Raw genomic sequence first — 16,935 nt, 5'->3', positions numbered from 1 at the left:
TTACCTGTGTCATTTATGAGTGTTCTTTAAAAAATTAATACCGTCTTCTGTGTATGCTAGAGATGGGAAGACATGTTTTCACTCAAGTAGAGAGGAATAACCTCCATGTCTATATCTTTAGTGATATATCGTTCCCCTAGTTACTAACCTGTCGAAGGATAGACTTACGTGTCCCTATCTTTGTGAGATAGCATCACTGGAAAGGAATAATCTCATTTGCCTCTAAGGTGTTGAAGGATAGTACAACTTGATCCCTAACTTAGTGAGGAATAGTCCCATTAGTATTCAACTTTAGTAAGAAATACTTTCTGAAGCTTTGAGAGGTGCTTGATCTTATCTCTAACTTTGTATGAGATAGCCCCTTACCCCTCACTGTGAATGAGATAGCCCCTTATCTCCAACTTTGTGAGAAATATGCCTTCTTATTTCAAACTTAGTGAGAGATAAACCTTCTGAATTCTAACTTTGGGAGAGATACACTTTTATTCCTACATTGGGGGGAGATGGACTTGCTTGTCTCTAACTTCATGAGAAACACCTTCTTATCTGTAACTTGGTGAGTGATAGACTGCATTATATCTATCTTGAGGAGAGATACACTTACTTATCTTTAGCTTGGTACGAGATAGACCTTGTCATCTTTATCATTGGGAGAGATAAACCTTCCTATCTCTATCTTGTTCAGAGATAGATCTTCTTATCTCTAATATTGTGAGAGGTAGACATTTTATCTCTACCATAGGGAGAGATGGCCTTTCTTCACTCTAACTTGGTGAGAGAAACCTCCTTCTTATCTTTATCTTGGTGAAAGATGGACATTCGTATTTCTAACTTGGTGAGAAATAGACCATTTCATCTCTAATATAATGAGCCATAGACCTTCTTATCTCTATATTGGAGAGAGATGGATCCTCTTATCTCTATATTGGTGAGAGATAGACCTTATTTTCTCCATCTCATTGAAAAATAGACCTTCATATCTCTATCTTCGGGAGAGATAGACTTTGCTATCTCTAGCTTTGAGAGAAATAAACCTTTTTGTCTCTATCTTAGGAAGAGATAGATCTTCTTATCTATAATAAGTTGAGAGATAGACCTTCTTTTCTCTAACTTAGTAAGAGATGGACCACCTTATCTCCATCTTGCTGAGAGGTAGATCTGCTAATCTCTATCTTGGTGATATATATGCCGGCTTATCTCTATCTTTGGAAGAGTTAGACCTTCGTATCTCTAATTTTTTTAGAGATATACTTTATTCTCTAACTTGGTGAGAGATGACCCTTCCTATACCTAAGTTGGTGAGAGATAGACCTTCATACGTCTAACTAGGTGATATATAGACCTTCTTATATCTAATTTGTTCAGAGCTAAACCATCTTACCTCTAATTTATTCAGAGATAGACCTTTATATATATATATATATATATATATATATATATATATATATATATATATATATATATATATATATATATTCATCTTTATCACATTTGCTTCCGTCATTCATCCTCTCCCAAAAGTCATTTTAAACTTTCAGCTAAAAACGTCAAAACTAGACACATTTTCCCCGTTTTAAAACGCTTGGCTTTATATCGCAGTGTTATGTGATATGTTTTAAAAGCACTAAGTATATGAATTTAATGTTTTATGACACGCTTTCATCGTCTATAAATAATACCAGAGGCTGCCACTCTCTTTGCTTTCATTGGCGAGGAGAATGATTTTACCTCAGGCCTGTTATACATATATAGATGCAAATGGCTAAACTCGATCATTCGCGGAAATCCGTCGATATTCCCTACATTTCAATGGAACCAAAAATATTTTGTCGGACGTAAACGTGAATAAAATTTTCCTTTTCTCTTTTTTGATGTTGAGAGAGCATGAAATGGAAAAGGGTTCAGTTGATTATTTAACATAAGAGAGATAGATATTGAAAATACAGTAGGCACAGGATTGTAAAATTGTAAAAAGAATTTCCATTAGTCAAGAAAAACTGAAAAGAGAGATTGATTTGCTGTTTATTAAATCAGCTGCCGATAAATAGACGAGAGATTAATTAACTACTGACAGTTGTAAAAAAAAAATACTAATAAGCTGTCGATATAAAAAAAGAGAGATCTATTAGTTGACGATGGAATAAAAGAGAAAATGATAATCTGGCGATAGAATAGAATAGATTGATTAGCTGACGAAATAATAGAAGCGATTAATTGACAAGGCGATATAATACAAGACAAAATAATTACCTGCCGATAGAATAGAGAAGGGAATTATATGTCGATAGAATAAAAGAGAGATTGATTAGCTGAAGATAAAATAGAAGAGAGATTGACTAGCCGACAATATATTTGACAAGAGATTAATTAACTGCTGACAAAATAAAAAAGGGATTATTTAGCTGTAGATAGAAAAGAAGAGAGATCTATTAGTGGACGACAAAAAATAAGAGAGGTTTATTAGCTGTTCATGAAATACAAGAGAGATTATTTAGCTGTCGATAGAATAGAAGAGTGTTTATTTAACTAACGATAAAAAAGAAGAAAGGTTAATTACCTGACGATAAAATATATGATATAATTAGCTGTCGACAAAATAAAATAGAGATTAAGTAGCTGACGAGAGACTAAAAGAGATTAATTACCTGAAGATAGAATAGAAGAGAGGATAATTATCTGTCAATAGAATATGAAAGATTGATAACATGTCGGTAGAATCAAATAGATTAATAAGCTAACTATAGCATAAAAGAGAGATTAACTAGCTGTTGATAAAATTGAGAAGGTGAATTAGCTGACGATGGAATAGAAGAGGTAAATTTTCCGACGGTAAAAGAGAAGAGAGAGGAATATTGCTGACAATAGAGTAGGAGAGAGATTAATAAGCTTAAGATAGATTGAGCAAATTATCAATTAGCTATCGATAGAATAGAAGAGATTAATTAGTTATCGCTAGAATAGAAGAGATTAATCAGCTGTCGGCAAGATAAAAGAAAGGTGAATTAACTGACGATAGATTAAAAAGGAGATTAAATAGCTGCTCATAGAATAGAAGAGATTTTGATTAGCTGTCGATAGAAAAGACGAGAGATTAATTGGCATGCTCATAAAGTAGATTAGATATTAATTAGCAATTGGTAGAATGAAAGAAATTAATTAGCTGATGAAAGGATGTAAAAGAGGCTAATTAGCTGTTGGTTTAATGTAAGAGAGATTTACTAGCTGTCGATAGAAGAAAAGAGATTTATTAGCTGTTGATAGAATAGAAGAAGGACTAAAAGCTGTCGAAAGAATTGAAAATAGAATAATCAGCTGGCAACAGAATAGAAGAATGATTGACTTCCTGTCCATAAAATTGCTTTATTAAATAACCCTTCAAGTAAGTTAGTTATAAATAAACAAGCCACAAAATGCAGGTTATAAAAGTTACAGATATATAATTTCTTAACACTAGAAACGAGAGAAACATTTCCCGATGACTGTTTTACACATCATTGAAAAATATTTGACCAGCATCATCTCCTACTACGCCTATTGACGCAAAAGGCCTCGGTTTCATTTCGCTAGTCGTCTCTATTTTGCGCTGTTAAATCAATACGTTTCCATTCTTCATCTTCTACTTCACACTCCATTGTCTTCAGCCCTGTAGGCCTCTGTCTTTCAATTCTTCTACTGCTTTGTGGAGCCAAGAGTTTGGTTAAATGATCTCTCTTGGAGAGTGCGGAAAGCATGCCCACACTATTTCCTCATATCACTTACTATCATCTTATTCACATTTGGCATCGAGTAGTCTCTCTTATAGTCATTTCTAATCTCGCCCTACCATTTACCTCCAAATATTTTTCTAAGGGCTTTATTCTCAAATCTGCAAAGCATGTTGGCTACTGTTCTATTATCATACCACGAGTATGTCCACATACGCTGACCCCTATCTGACTAAAGAGATGTATAACATGATTTTCGTATGTAATTTCAGGCGATTTAATTTCTAAATTTTACTTAACCTACCCATAGGCTGATTTATTTTTCAATCTTTCATTAGAGTCCTATTCTAAAGACCGTGTGTTAGACATCATAGTTCCTCAATATTTTGATGATTCTACCTAACTAGTCCTTTCTCCTTTCGATGATATCTTATCTTTCATTGCATACTCCATTTCCATCATCTCAATCTTTCTTCAATTTATCTGGAGTCCAGCTTCATGTGATATTTCATGCATTCTGGTAAGCAATCATTGAAAATCCTCTGGTGTTCTACTAATTACGATAGCATCATCACCATAATCCAGGTCATCTACTTTCCAATTACAATCCAGTTCACCTCTTCACCATCGCAAACTGTTCTACGCATTACATAATCCACGAGGAGGATAAACATCATAGGTGTCAGAACATTCCTTTGGTGTAATCCGATATTCACTGGAATTTCATGAGATAGGACTCCACTAAAATTAAATTTGCACTTGCTATGCTCACGAAGAGGCTTAATCAAATAAACATATTTAGGAGGAACAGCATTGAAAAAAAGTTGAAAAAAAAATTAAACATCATTGACAAGTATTATTACTACATTAAAACAGATTTTAAATATTGAAAAACATTAAAAAAAAAAACATTGAAAACGTTATAAGTTTTGAAAGGGCACTGATAAACATTCTTAAAATGTTGTAGACAAACACTTACTGAAAAGTTAACTCCTCCAATTAAAATTATTATCATTATTATTTTTATTACTGTTAAAACTGCTGTTACAACTAGAAAGGACTAAAATGTCGCTTGAAATTAAAAAGAACGAGAAAAGGTGAATATTTGTTTCTATGCGTTATTAGTGTGAACACCTTTCTGATATTTTATATAAAGAAAAAAAAAAGTATAACAATAGCAGCAGACGCATAGAAGCATGAAGAGAATATTGGACAAATGGTTGGTTTAAATTACTCGTTTTACTTGTTACTTGTTACTTGTTTTGGGTTTAAATCCAACCCTCCACTGAAGTCGAGTGAACTACTTCTCGGGCGGGTCCATATTAATCATCTAACGAAACATTTTCATTATAACTTATACAATTCTTTGATTGTAGCATCTTCCAAATCATATGATCTTGTGAAAAGTAATGTCTTTAGTTTCTTCTTAAATTCAATTGATCCCTTTAGGTCCTTCATTTCAGTTGGCAGTTTATTATAATGTCTAGGCGCACAGTAGCTAAAAGACCTTTCACCAAATTTACTATTTGTTCTTGGTTCAGATAGCCTATGTTTGTCACTCATGTGTCTTGTGTTAACATTTGTTTCTAGTTCTAGTTTGTTCTGGCATGCTTTTAGATATTTTGGTTCATTTTGGTTCAGTATCTTAAACGTTAGTAAGAGTAGCTTGTATTCAATTCTCGCTTTTACCGGTAGCCAGTGTAATTTAATTAGTGCAGGGATAACTCTTTCCCTATTGTGTAGTCCTTTTATTAATCTAGCGGCTCTGTTTTGTACTCTGAATTTTCTTCAGCTGATAATTTGGTAAGCCATAGAACAGTGAGTTGCAGTAATCAATTCTTGAAAATATGTGGTGTTTAATGAGTATGGCCATAGATTTTTCATCTAAATATTTACTAATAAATGCTATGTTTCTAATATGATAGTTACAATTTCTTACCATATTATTTGTATATTCGTTCATTGTCAGTCTATCATCCATGATTACTCCAAGATTCCTGACAGATTTCTTTAGGTCAATGATCGATTGACCTATTTAAATTCTTTGGAAGCATTCGATTCTTTTTATATCTTTTTCATTCCCAGAAATAATACATTCACTTTTGTCTTCATTGAGCTTGAGCTTTTTTGTTAACATCCAAGCCTTAATGTCATTCATTATTTCATGTATCTTTCTTTTAGCTTCATCAACTGATTCTATTGGGAAATAGAATTGTGTATCATCAGCGTATATTTTAAACTTAACTCTGTGAGTTTCAAGTATATTTGCCAGTTCAATCGTGTAAATTTCAAACAGGAGAGGACCTAGTACACTGCCTTGAGGTTAGTTTTCTTGTCTCAGATTCAACATTTGATATTACTACTTTAACTTTGCGGTTTTCAAGATAACTCACAAACCAGTCGTATGTTCGTTCTACGATGCCCACAGCTTTAAGGTCTTCCATCAGATATATATGTTCTACAGTATCAAATGCTGCACTTAGGTCAAGCATCACAAGAATGTAACACTTGCCATTTGTTGTAATTTCTGTTATGTCATTTTTTATCGCTAACACTGTTGTTTCTGTGGAGTAATTTTCTCTGTATGCAGATTGATCATCAGGTATGGCATTAGATTTTTTCAGATATTTCCAGGTTTGTTCGTGTACAGCAGTTTCAATAATTTTTGAAAAATATGACAGATTTTATATTGGCCTATATAAACTTGAATTGTCTGCATCACCTTTTCCTTTATACACAGGCTTGATACATGCAACTTTTTCACAATCAGGGAAACCGCCTGTGTTAGACTTAGTCAGGTTCCAAATCTCATAAAAGTGATTTTTTAATTGGGGGTGGTAGTTTTCCTGCCAAAATTATGAAAATTCATATCTAGGGGTATTTTGATATGATAAATCCATTACAGCATGGTGCCAAAGCGAGAAATGACCGGAAATGGATCAAAATGGCATCTGTTTCAAGATGGCTGCCATTTCGTGTAATATCTGTATAGATAAACATATTTTGTCAGTTTGACTGAACAAAGTGATCTACACTTAATATGTATACCTCAGTGAGTTCATTTTTAATGATTTAATTGAATGAACACATTCTTGTTGCCTTAAATCCAAGATGGCCGCCAAAACAGAGGGTTTAGACTATCTCTGTAATTTACGGAATTGTCTCCATTGATTGCAATTTTTCACAAATGATATGGAAACATCAGTACTGATTTTGAACAATGTTACACAGATTGCAGCATCACAATTAGTAGTTTTTAATAACATATAGTTATATGTAATGAATATATTTTATTGTAACTGGTACTACTTCACATGGGATACGATATTATGTTGAACTAGGTATCAAAAAGTAGTCTAGCTGCGGGCGGCTAATGCAGGTGCAACTGATGATAAACTTAAACAAAAGTGCACACAGGCTCAAAAGTTAAAACTTAATTCACTTTTAACATAAAACATTTGCTAATTTTTTAAACTGTCCACAACTGCTAAAACAAACTAGACAAAATTATTTATGCATGGCTGGTCTTCTTTGGATCTCTTATGACAAAGGATTGTACATTGAAGTTTAGATTTGAAACAACTGCACTTGTTTGATTGGCAGCCAGTTTTACAATTACATGACACCATTTCAATGACAGCGTCTGGAATGGGATGATTTGTCATCATAACTGGTATCAATTTCTGTTTCTCACTATCTAAGTTGAACCCCACGGAGATCAGAGCATTTGTTTTCATTTCAAGTACAGGCTCAGTAGCATTTTGCCATACATGCGCTTGAAGAAAGGCACGAGAGATGTGCAGCCGAGCTGCATCACTAGTAGGGGGTATTTCTTCTGGGCGATTGGTAGTCAATATACTCTTAACTCACATGGCGTCCAACGATGATGACTGGTTGTCTTTGTACAATCTGCACATGAAGACTTCAACGTGCTTGTAGTCAATTTCAGATGGGCTTTTAAGGTTAGTATTGTCCAGAAGATTGTGGAAATCCTTAAAAGTATTCCATGCAGTTGATTTGCCAATGCCATATATATAACTCGTGGTATCACATCCAGTTAAAGAGTGAAGAAGGGGGATAGATATAGGATCCATGCCTTGGCTTATGATTCCTTCTACCACAAATTTGATGTCTGTGATCTTTTGTTCTTTTCCAATCTGCTGCTGTAAATACACTTTCCTATTTCCAAAATGTTTGTAGTTGGCAAGAAGAATCACAAATACATCAGTATCCTGTGACACTACCACAATATGTTCCGCGGTTGAATTGACTATGCTTAATACCATACGGGTATCTGCTTCCTCATGGTCAGACTCCATGCTATCTAACTGTATGCCCAAAGAGGATGAACGGACATCCATGGGGTCTTCAAATGCCCCAGAGACAACAATAATCTTATCTTGAGGTGCATTTTTGATGAGAGTATCACCAAGGAGCTGCTGCAGAGCAATCTTGTTATCATTTATGCTCAAAAAGCTTTTGAAGTTGTCACCTTGAGGCAGGTTTACTTCTGGGGAAATTACTTTTGGCACCGCTTTGCGTTTTTGTTTTCTTTTTCCTTGTTTGTCTTTGGATTTAGAGGCCCTAGCACTTCGTGTGTCATCTTTGATGGAAGTTCCATCATAGCGGTCCATCACAATGTCTATCCTTGTGCTTGGAAACTTATATACCCCCTTGCAGTACTCTGTAGCAAATTCTCCGAATGTACTAATCGATTTAGTTGAAACCCTGTAGACATACGCCATCCCATCAACAACATGCTGTGAAGAGGTGGGGTCTATTTGGGGAACAATTTGGGAAGGCTGAACTTTTGCAGTTTCACAAATGTTGTTGACTAGATCTGACTTGTTTCCTTTCCTCATGGTCTTATCTGTATAAAACAGTGCAATGGGGACAGACATCATTTCATGCTTTGCGATATGTTGCAGATCTACTGGCCTTCCAGCTTCATATGCTACACAGAGACGCTGTAGCACACCTCTGTTCGCATTTACAACTTTATTTTGCTGAGAGCCTGTTTGGTCCACTTCAAATAAGTTAGAAAAAGTGGGACTTTTCATTTTCTTCATTGCAGCACTGAATAGTACACTTGGTTTAGACTGTCCAATAGCGCGAACAAGCCTTTCCTTCATAAACCTTTTCACCTCTTCCTGGCCTTTAGATTCACTTTCTAATAATGACTCTTCAATGTGGGGAGGAGCTACATCTTTATTGATGATTGTTGTTAGCTTATCTGGGTTACGTCCTTCAAACAAGTTATACTTAAGCATCTGTTCAACCAGCTTGTCTTCATACCTAGCTTCAAGCTTCAGTTCACTTGGTGTCAAGTCATTTTCATTCTGGCTGACATTATAGTAGTCACATGCATTGGTAGTGATAGTCGACCTTGCATGAAATGACAACATCCACCTGAAAAAAATAGTAACAATATCTAAAACTTTATTTCATTATCAATTGTAAAACTAAAATATGAATTGTTACAAATATATTAAAAACAATTATAGTTTCTGATAAATGTACGTGTTGCCTATGGGTTAGATGATAATGTGCAAAGTGTTTAACTACAAATATTAGTAAAGTTAAAATTATATCAGATAGAAAGTTTTACACAGAAATCATACTTAAGTGTAGCACTGTCAATCTGTGTGATGGTAGAAAGTCCACCTGATGTTTTTGCAGCAGCATTCACCCATTCAGTTGCATGATCTACGTCCACAGATGTGAAAGATGCCTCATCCCTCCACTGAACCCCGTACCCATCAGTCTCAAAACGAGTCAGAACAGCAGAAGGCAAACACTTCATCTCTGCAATGTATATGCTACCCCATTTAGCATATTTTTGGTGATCGTAGCTGCAAGAAAAATAACACATATTGAAAGGAATATATATATATATATATATATATATATATATATATATATATATATATATATATATATATATATATATATGTATGTATGTATGTATGTATATCGTGGGTCTTTAGTAAATAATGAACAAGGTAAGTCACTAATCAATAAATCCATTGCTGAATAAAACATAACATGATAATAGTTAGTTCAACAAGCCGAACTGTGAAACATCTTAACTAATAAAGGCTTGTTAAATGTTATTCATTTCAGTATAAACTAAATCAGATCATCTTACCGCATAAAGGATGCAACCATTCTCGTGAAGGAGTTGAGATGTAGCTTAAAGTCGTCCAATCGCTGAGCACGTGTGAAGGCAAGCAGAACTTGTACCATATCCATGTAGGTCCAGAAGAAGCAAAAGTTCTTGTCCTGCTTCTTCATAGCCAGAAATTCTTCTAGGACATCAAAGAACTCTGATGTGTTGATACGTGTGAAGAGCGGTTGTACTGGATCTTCAGCTTTTGATGTGGTGTTTATGTCATCATAGATATCAAGATGAGACTTATTTAAAAACTCTAAGAATTGAGGCATCAATATTCTCCAAGCAGCCTGCCATGTTATCTTATGCGTTCTCAGACCGGCTTTGTAATCACGGCCATGAAGTTAGAATGCCTGCCTCGACCCACAACTGTGGAAGTTCTGAATCAGCAATATGATCCCCTATCGTTCCCATGTATATATTAGAAGAGTGGAGTCCTCCTAAACGGAAATGCACATTACTGTCTCCTCGAGTCCATATGGTCTCCTGTGCTGGGGCATAAATAGCCTGATCTGCAACAAACCACACATGGTCATCACCAACTTTATCTGCAATGACCTTAGCTCGCTCTATACATGTGTTAATGGTATCATGGTCGCCTGCCTTGGCATTAAGAAGTGGCATCAGTCCAACAATGGTAGCAGGGCGCTTGTCACTCTTATGTAGTTCCTTGTTGAACTCTGTCCAGTTTGAGGTTTTTTTCTTGTGTATGTCTATTGCTGATCTAACCACATTAAATACTAAGTCTTTGGCTTTGGCTTCTCTGAATGATCTATTCCCGCTGTTCATGGTTTCCATATCAAATAGACTGTTAACGTCGCTTTCTGATAGATGGAAGGGTGGTTCCTTTACAACAGTTTTGTTAAGCTCAATCACCTTATGCACCACATCAGGTACATCAATTGTGTATTTAGAAAAAGCTATGTCGGAGATAGATTGTTCATGAGTTGGGCCTGGTTGGAAACTGACCTGCTGAGTGCCATGATAACCAGCATTGTGTCCTGCAATTGCAGATTCTTTTAGACAGTCAATATTGTCCGTACCAAATTGTATGGGTCGCCCTAGTACCAAATTGAGCGGAGGAACTGCACCAGTCTCCGGATCTATATTCTTGAGAGATATCTCGGATAATGCGGTGTCAGCTTGCAGACACTGTTTGTATGAAATAGTCTGTCCTGCATTGTGGAGGAGATTGACAAGTCGTTTATTCCTCCCTGAGATCTGGTGAGCTGCTAGACCGAGTGAATACTGTTTTGGGGGAATGATTTTGCCATTACTGACTCCGTAAGTCAAGTCCTGACAAATATCTAAAATCCCTTTTCTTAGCTTGTCAGCATTTTTCTGCTCAACTTCTCGGGTATCATCTCCATCATCTACATCCAGTATTTCTGAGCCACCATACATTATGGCCATGAATACATACAGACCTTCAGGTACTGATGCATATGCATTCTCCTCTGTAAGTTCGGCTTTCTTATTTGGAGTATGCTGTAGTATCAAATTCCTTAAATATAGTGCAACATGAACCATCTGGACCATTTCATTTTCATTATATGCAGGTAGTTTCAAAGCATGTTCATCAATAGAACCAGTGTTCAAAATTTCACAGACATCTACCTGGGATAACGAAGAAGAGATAAGGAGATCATCTTCAAGTTCTGTACCTTGGCGAGGAATAATAGTTATATCAGGCAAGAGTTTTGTAAGTTTGTACTTAAAGAATGCACGTCTTGATTCATAATAATAAGGTACCACCAAAGACTGTTCATTACATAGGTCTTGAAATCGACTCCAGCATTCAGATACTAAAACTGCTTGACCCCGACACGTGCGCCATTGAATTTCCAGTTTCAGTTGATTGAATATAGCGTTATGAGAAGCTTGGCTTATGCTACTTTCCTCACTGCATACTGTTACACGAGCTCGATTACGTAAACATAGTGAGTGATAAAGGACATCACCAGCTATAGCATCCCGAGCAGATTCCAATCTTGCCATAAGTTCAAAATCACCCATAGCAATGTTTTGTAACTTTTCGTGCATACTGAATGTTCTGGCACATGACAGCTCACCACTTTCTACCCCAGAACAACATAACACACAGTGAGTGCCCTTTATGTAAGTTTTGGCCTGACTTCTAAGGAATACTCTTCCAGAATTATCCAAACCACCCATGTCCATATCAGTAGCGTCTGCATTATCAGAAAAACGGTCGAGTTTAAGTTTGCTCATGAAATTAGGCCTACATTCACGGTGCCATACTAGCTTGGGATGATCAGTTTCCTGAAAGATATCATCTAGTATAGCCAACGCCGCTGTTATGCAGGCTGGCCTCTCTACCTTGTTTTTCCAGAGTTCACATTGTGATTTTATGTCTTGAATATTTGTAACATCAGAAACAGGCTTATTTTTCCTAAACTTTGTCTTTGGGTCCTTCTTATCATTTTGACAAACAAAGCACTTCTGCTCATAATCAAACCGTGCTGGGCGCTTGGCCGATGACGCCATATCCCTAGTTATTATACTTCTACGATGCAGTTATTTCACAACCTATTGCTGAAATGAGAACATATTATTACCCCAAACTATCTATACTAATATAATTTATATGAAAACATCATAAACGTTGTCCTGTAAAATGAATAATCAGTTTGATTTTGTGAATATTTAAACAAAAAATGTAGAAATTCAAAAAATAAAGGGCAATGTTAACGTATACATTTTAGTGGCCATCTTGAATTTAAGACTACACAAATTCATAAAATCAATAAAATTACTTGAAATAGACTCGTTTAGTCCCAAACAGTAAAAACAGATAATTTTGTTCAATGAAATGGACAAAATATTGTTATTTTCGCTTTGGCACCATGTTGCAATGGATTTGTCATGTCAAAATCTCCCAAGATAGAAAATTTCATAATTTTGGCAGAAAAACTACCACCCCAATGGAATTTTTAGTTTTGGACCCTGACTAACTCATATTTACCATGTTTCGGTAGGTCTCTTGTAGTCTGGCGAAATTTTCTGCATCTTTTACATCAATAATTGGAAATGGATCATTTCCGCAGTAGGTTTTTTTTACTTTCTTTTTTATTCTCATATAATCACTCTGACTTAACTTTTTGAATACCCTTAGCTTATTTACACCTGTTGCTGATGTATTCCTTCGCTCTATTGTGCCGATGTTGTGAAAACTGGAGCAGATTTGATTTATTTTTTCCTCAAAATAATCAATAAAATCATTTGCTAGGCATTTAGGATCATTAATTATATCAGGCAACACTATTTCTGTCTTTAGACCTAATAGTTTCTTTAGGTTCTTATGTATTTTCCGCGGGGCATTTTCATTGCACACTTTTTCATAATAGGCCTTTTTTTTAACTAAGATAAGGTAATTGTAGCGATTTCTAGCTGCTTTGTAATGTTGCCAGTTTTCATTATTTATTATTTATTTCCCATTTTTCCTCCATTTTTCGTTTTCTTTTTTTTTCTCTTCGTGTAATTCATTATCAAACCAGTTCGCTTTTTCATTAATTGTGATTATTTGTGTTATTTCCTGGCACCTATTATTATAATTAGTTGCAAGTATAATTTTACTTCTATCAGTAATACAGTTTATACAGGATTGTCTCTCTACGAGGGTGTGATTCTCTTTACTGTTACAGACTGGTGTTATCCCTTTAATATCCTCTTGGCTTTGTTCAATGAACTCTTTTGGATCAAAGTTAGTCTTAATTCTGTATGTGATTTCCTTCTGTATTGCATTATTTTTTCTAGCGTCTATTTCAAAAGACATCAACTTATGCATTGGGGATATAGAGCAGTCAGGTTCAATCTCCATATTTAGTGTGATGTTGTTGTTTTTGTTTACTATAACTAGATCTAGTATATGATTAGACTGAGCTGTTGGTTCAGACACTATGCTTTCAAGGTCGTGGCTGTCAATCAATTCTCTAAATTCATTGACATATGGGTCTACTCTGTTATCAAGATGTAGGTTGAAATCACCACATATAACTATATTTCGATTGTCATTCAATGTATCTAGTAAGTTATTAAATTCATCTAGAAACATTGTTTTGCTTTTGCTCGGTGGTCTATAGAGTATAACTATTTGTAGATTTACAGTACATTTCGAGATAAAATTTTAATATTCATATATTCAAATGAATTAACTATGAGATGATATATTACTGTAACTTTGTATGATTTCTTAATTAAGATTCCAATGCCACCACCTCTTTTGTTTTCTCTTGGTTCATGATAAAAGTTATAAGATTTACGTGTCATTTCATTTATTTTCGATCTGTCACTCACATTACCACTCAACCAAGCTTCAGTTAATAAGCAAATATCCACATCTTGATCACTTACGACTTCCTTAATGATATGAGTTTTATTGCCAATGGATTGTATATTTATTAGATTACATGATATTTTCTTAATCGAAGCCATGGTCAGTATTGTTTCTGGATCTTGCTATTTCTTGTTTATAAACTTCACAGTTTACTTTATCATAGGATTTATGTTCTGTCATCATAGTTCTTTCTCACACAATTTATGCATTTAACTTCAACAACATTGCAATGACCCGCTTTATGTTCTCTCGCGCACTTGGGGCACGACTGTTTATTCTTGCAATTTGCTGCACTATGCACAAATTCCTGGCATTTGTAACACTGCTAGGGCATGTAATGATCGTAAACATTACATAATCTATATGTGGTAATAAGTTTATCTCCATTTTCATAGATTTCTTTACGTATCTTAGGTGTACATTTTATAATATAGTGTTTATGTTTATCCATTCTTGAATTATCTTGCATTATGATAGTCAGATCATCATTTTCTACAATGTGTCTGTTTAGCCATTGGTTCTTAAGCTTCAGACTTTGAATAATATCATCATCATCTTCTAGTACATTTGTAAGTTTTATCTTTGGTTTAAGTTTTCCTTTTTCAGTAACAGTGATCTTGTTTACATTACCTTGTTCCAATTCTGATTTTGCTTGCTCCAGGTTCTGTTTATCTGCAAATTTTATGATCAGGTGGCCATCTTTTGTTTCAGCAGTGCTTTCAACTTTGGCTTTTAATTTGGTCATAATTGTTTTCTTACTATTAACTGCTGAAACCTCATCAGTTGATTTTACAATCAATGTTTTCTTTGATTTCAGCTTTTCAGCATATGTACCAGTTAGATGCCTCCTGTCTATGTCATCTTCATTCCTTTTATTTTCATTTTTTTAATTCTTTCATTTCATTTCTTAATTCTTGCATCTCATCTCTTGTTTCTTGCACTTTATTTCTCATTTCTGTCATGCTATCCTTCAGTCCTTCTAATTTATTCATCAAGACCAGAACCAAATGATGGGACATTACGACTTCTTCATCCAATACTTTTCTTTGTATGTTTGCTGCATCCTCATTGAACTTATCAGTGCAATTTCTACATATGTAATAAATATGTTCGTTACACAATAGCCTTCTGTCGGCTTGTGATAAATTTTCTATTAATCCAGAACATTCGTTTTCAATATGATACCATTTTTGACATCTATCACAACAAATTCCCTCATTGGCAACGACAGTCTTGCAGTGCTCACATAGTTCAGTGTCATCAGATTCCACGGTGACCAACGATCCATTCGCTGATTCATCATTTCTTCCACAGGCACCTTCCTCCATATTGTCACTATCAGATACTGATGTATTCTTCATTATCTGTAGAAATTCATTTGTTTCATATTCAACTGATTTTCCTGTTTCAGTCTTTTCATGAGGTTTCCTTCTAATTTTCTTAATGGCTCCTAACATTTTTGTAGTTTACACTATCAAATCTGAAAGTGATGCTCAGAGAGAGAGAGAGAGAGAGAGAGAGAGAGAGAGAGAGAGAGAGAGAGAGAGAGAGATTTGTTAAATATTTTACATGTTTAACCATTAGAAGAGGGGTCACAGTAAAAATGTAAATACAAATTGATTTGCATCTAAAGAACTCTGTTCTGATTACTTCTTCATTGATGACCATTTTTCTCGCAATACTAAATATATCTACTTATTCAGACCACAAGGCTAAAATTATATTCAGATCTTTGCTCAGACAGCTTCTATAACGTTTAGAACGCTCCCAGAAGGATACAATCACTGGCTACACCACTACTTGCCCTTGGTCCTGCTTGTATCATCAGTCCGTGGCTTGTCCATGTACCAAGACCCACAGGATGGGGGGAGAATGGGGAATATCTATCTATGGTTTTTTTAAGAGGGCAGACTTCACCTGCCTCCTCGCAGACGTCTTTTATAGGCCAATCTAGGTGTGGCAAATTATGACACGTCATGTGACTTTTCTTGTGTTTTATTGGACCTCTCATTTGACATAATGCTGACGTCATAAGCTTTATTTGCTATCCTGATGACGTCATTGTTACCGGCTTTCTTACAAGGTTTCCGTTGGCCGGTGAGCAAAGCGTAGAGATGACTCATTCAACTTAGTCTTATGTTCATTTTTATGCTTGTTGATTTGTTATGTATATCAAAACAACAACGTCAGCATTCAGCACACACAATACCTTTCCACTATCTCTCTCTCTCTAGTTTCTAGTCTCTCTCGATTCGAAATTAGCTAATTTTATTTGTATCACTATCGCTTGATTAACGATCATAACTTATAAAATATCTAACCACATACATATAAATTTTTTCAATGTGAAATCTCTCCTGGCTCCACACAACATTTAAACTCGCAAAGGAATACTGATCAAAAGATCACTTAATCGGAAAGTAAGGTGGGAGTCAAGAAAAAATATTTAGTAAATAGAATAACCTAAATCAGAGATGATATAATTAGCCTACCTTAGAATATCTTTCATATATATATATATATATATATATATATATATATATATATATATATATATATATATATATATATATATATATGTATATATATATTATATAAACATATATATATATATATATATATATATATATATATATATATATATATACATATATATATATATATATATATATATATATATATATATATATATATATAAATAT

General features: G+C 34.7%; 1 protein-coding gene across 1 annotated transcript; it reads right to left on the bottom strand.

Moving 5' to 3' along the window:
- Window positions 1-3,563: 3,563 nt before the first annotated feature.
- Window positions 3,564-10,148, bottom strand: LOC137650802 (uncharacterized). The gene is made up of 4 exons (XM_068383956.1): window positions 9,853-10,148; window positions 9,326-9,556; window positions 8,712-9,113; window positions 3,564-3,738 (listed from the first exon to the last, which is right to left on the bottom strand). The coding sequence occupies exons 1-4, from the start codon at window positions 10,146-10,148 to the stop codon at window positions 3,564-3,566; spliced, it is 1,104 nt and encodes a 367-aa protein (XP_068240057.1).
- Between the last annotated feature and the right edge of the window lie 6,787 nt (window positions 10,149-16,935).

This window comes from Palaemon carinicauda, chromosome 12 (assembly GCF_036898095.1).
Source record: "Palaemon carinicauda isolate YSFRI2023 chromosome 12, ASM3689809v2, whole genome shotgun sequence".
NCBI classification, from domain to species: Eukaryota; Metazoa; Arthropoda; class Malacostraca; order Decapoda; family Palaemonidae; genus Palaemon; species Palaemon carinicauda.
The sequence above is the reverse complement of the archived record's forward strand: the minus strand, read 5'-3'. Positions and strand labels throughout refer to the sequence as shown.

Coding starts and splice junctions, on each gene's coding strand:
- LOC137650802 (XM_068383956.1), bottom strand. CDS start 10,148: ATGCCTCAATTCTTAGAGTTTTTAAATAAGTCTCATCTTGATATCTAT. Junction 9,557..9,852: donor ATGGTTGCATCCTTTATGCG/GTAAGATGATCT, acceptor TTTTTCTTGCAG/CTACGATCACCAAAAATATG. Junction 3,739..8,711: donor GTGGACCAAACAGGCTCTCA/GCAAAATAAAGT, acceptor ATGAGGAAATAG/TGTGGGCATGCTTTCCGCAC.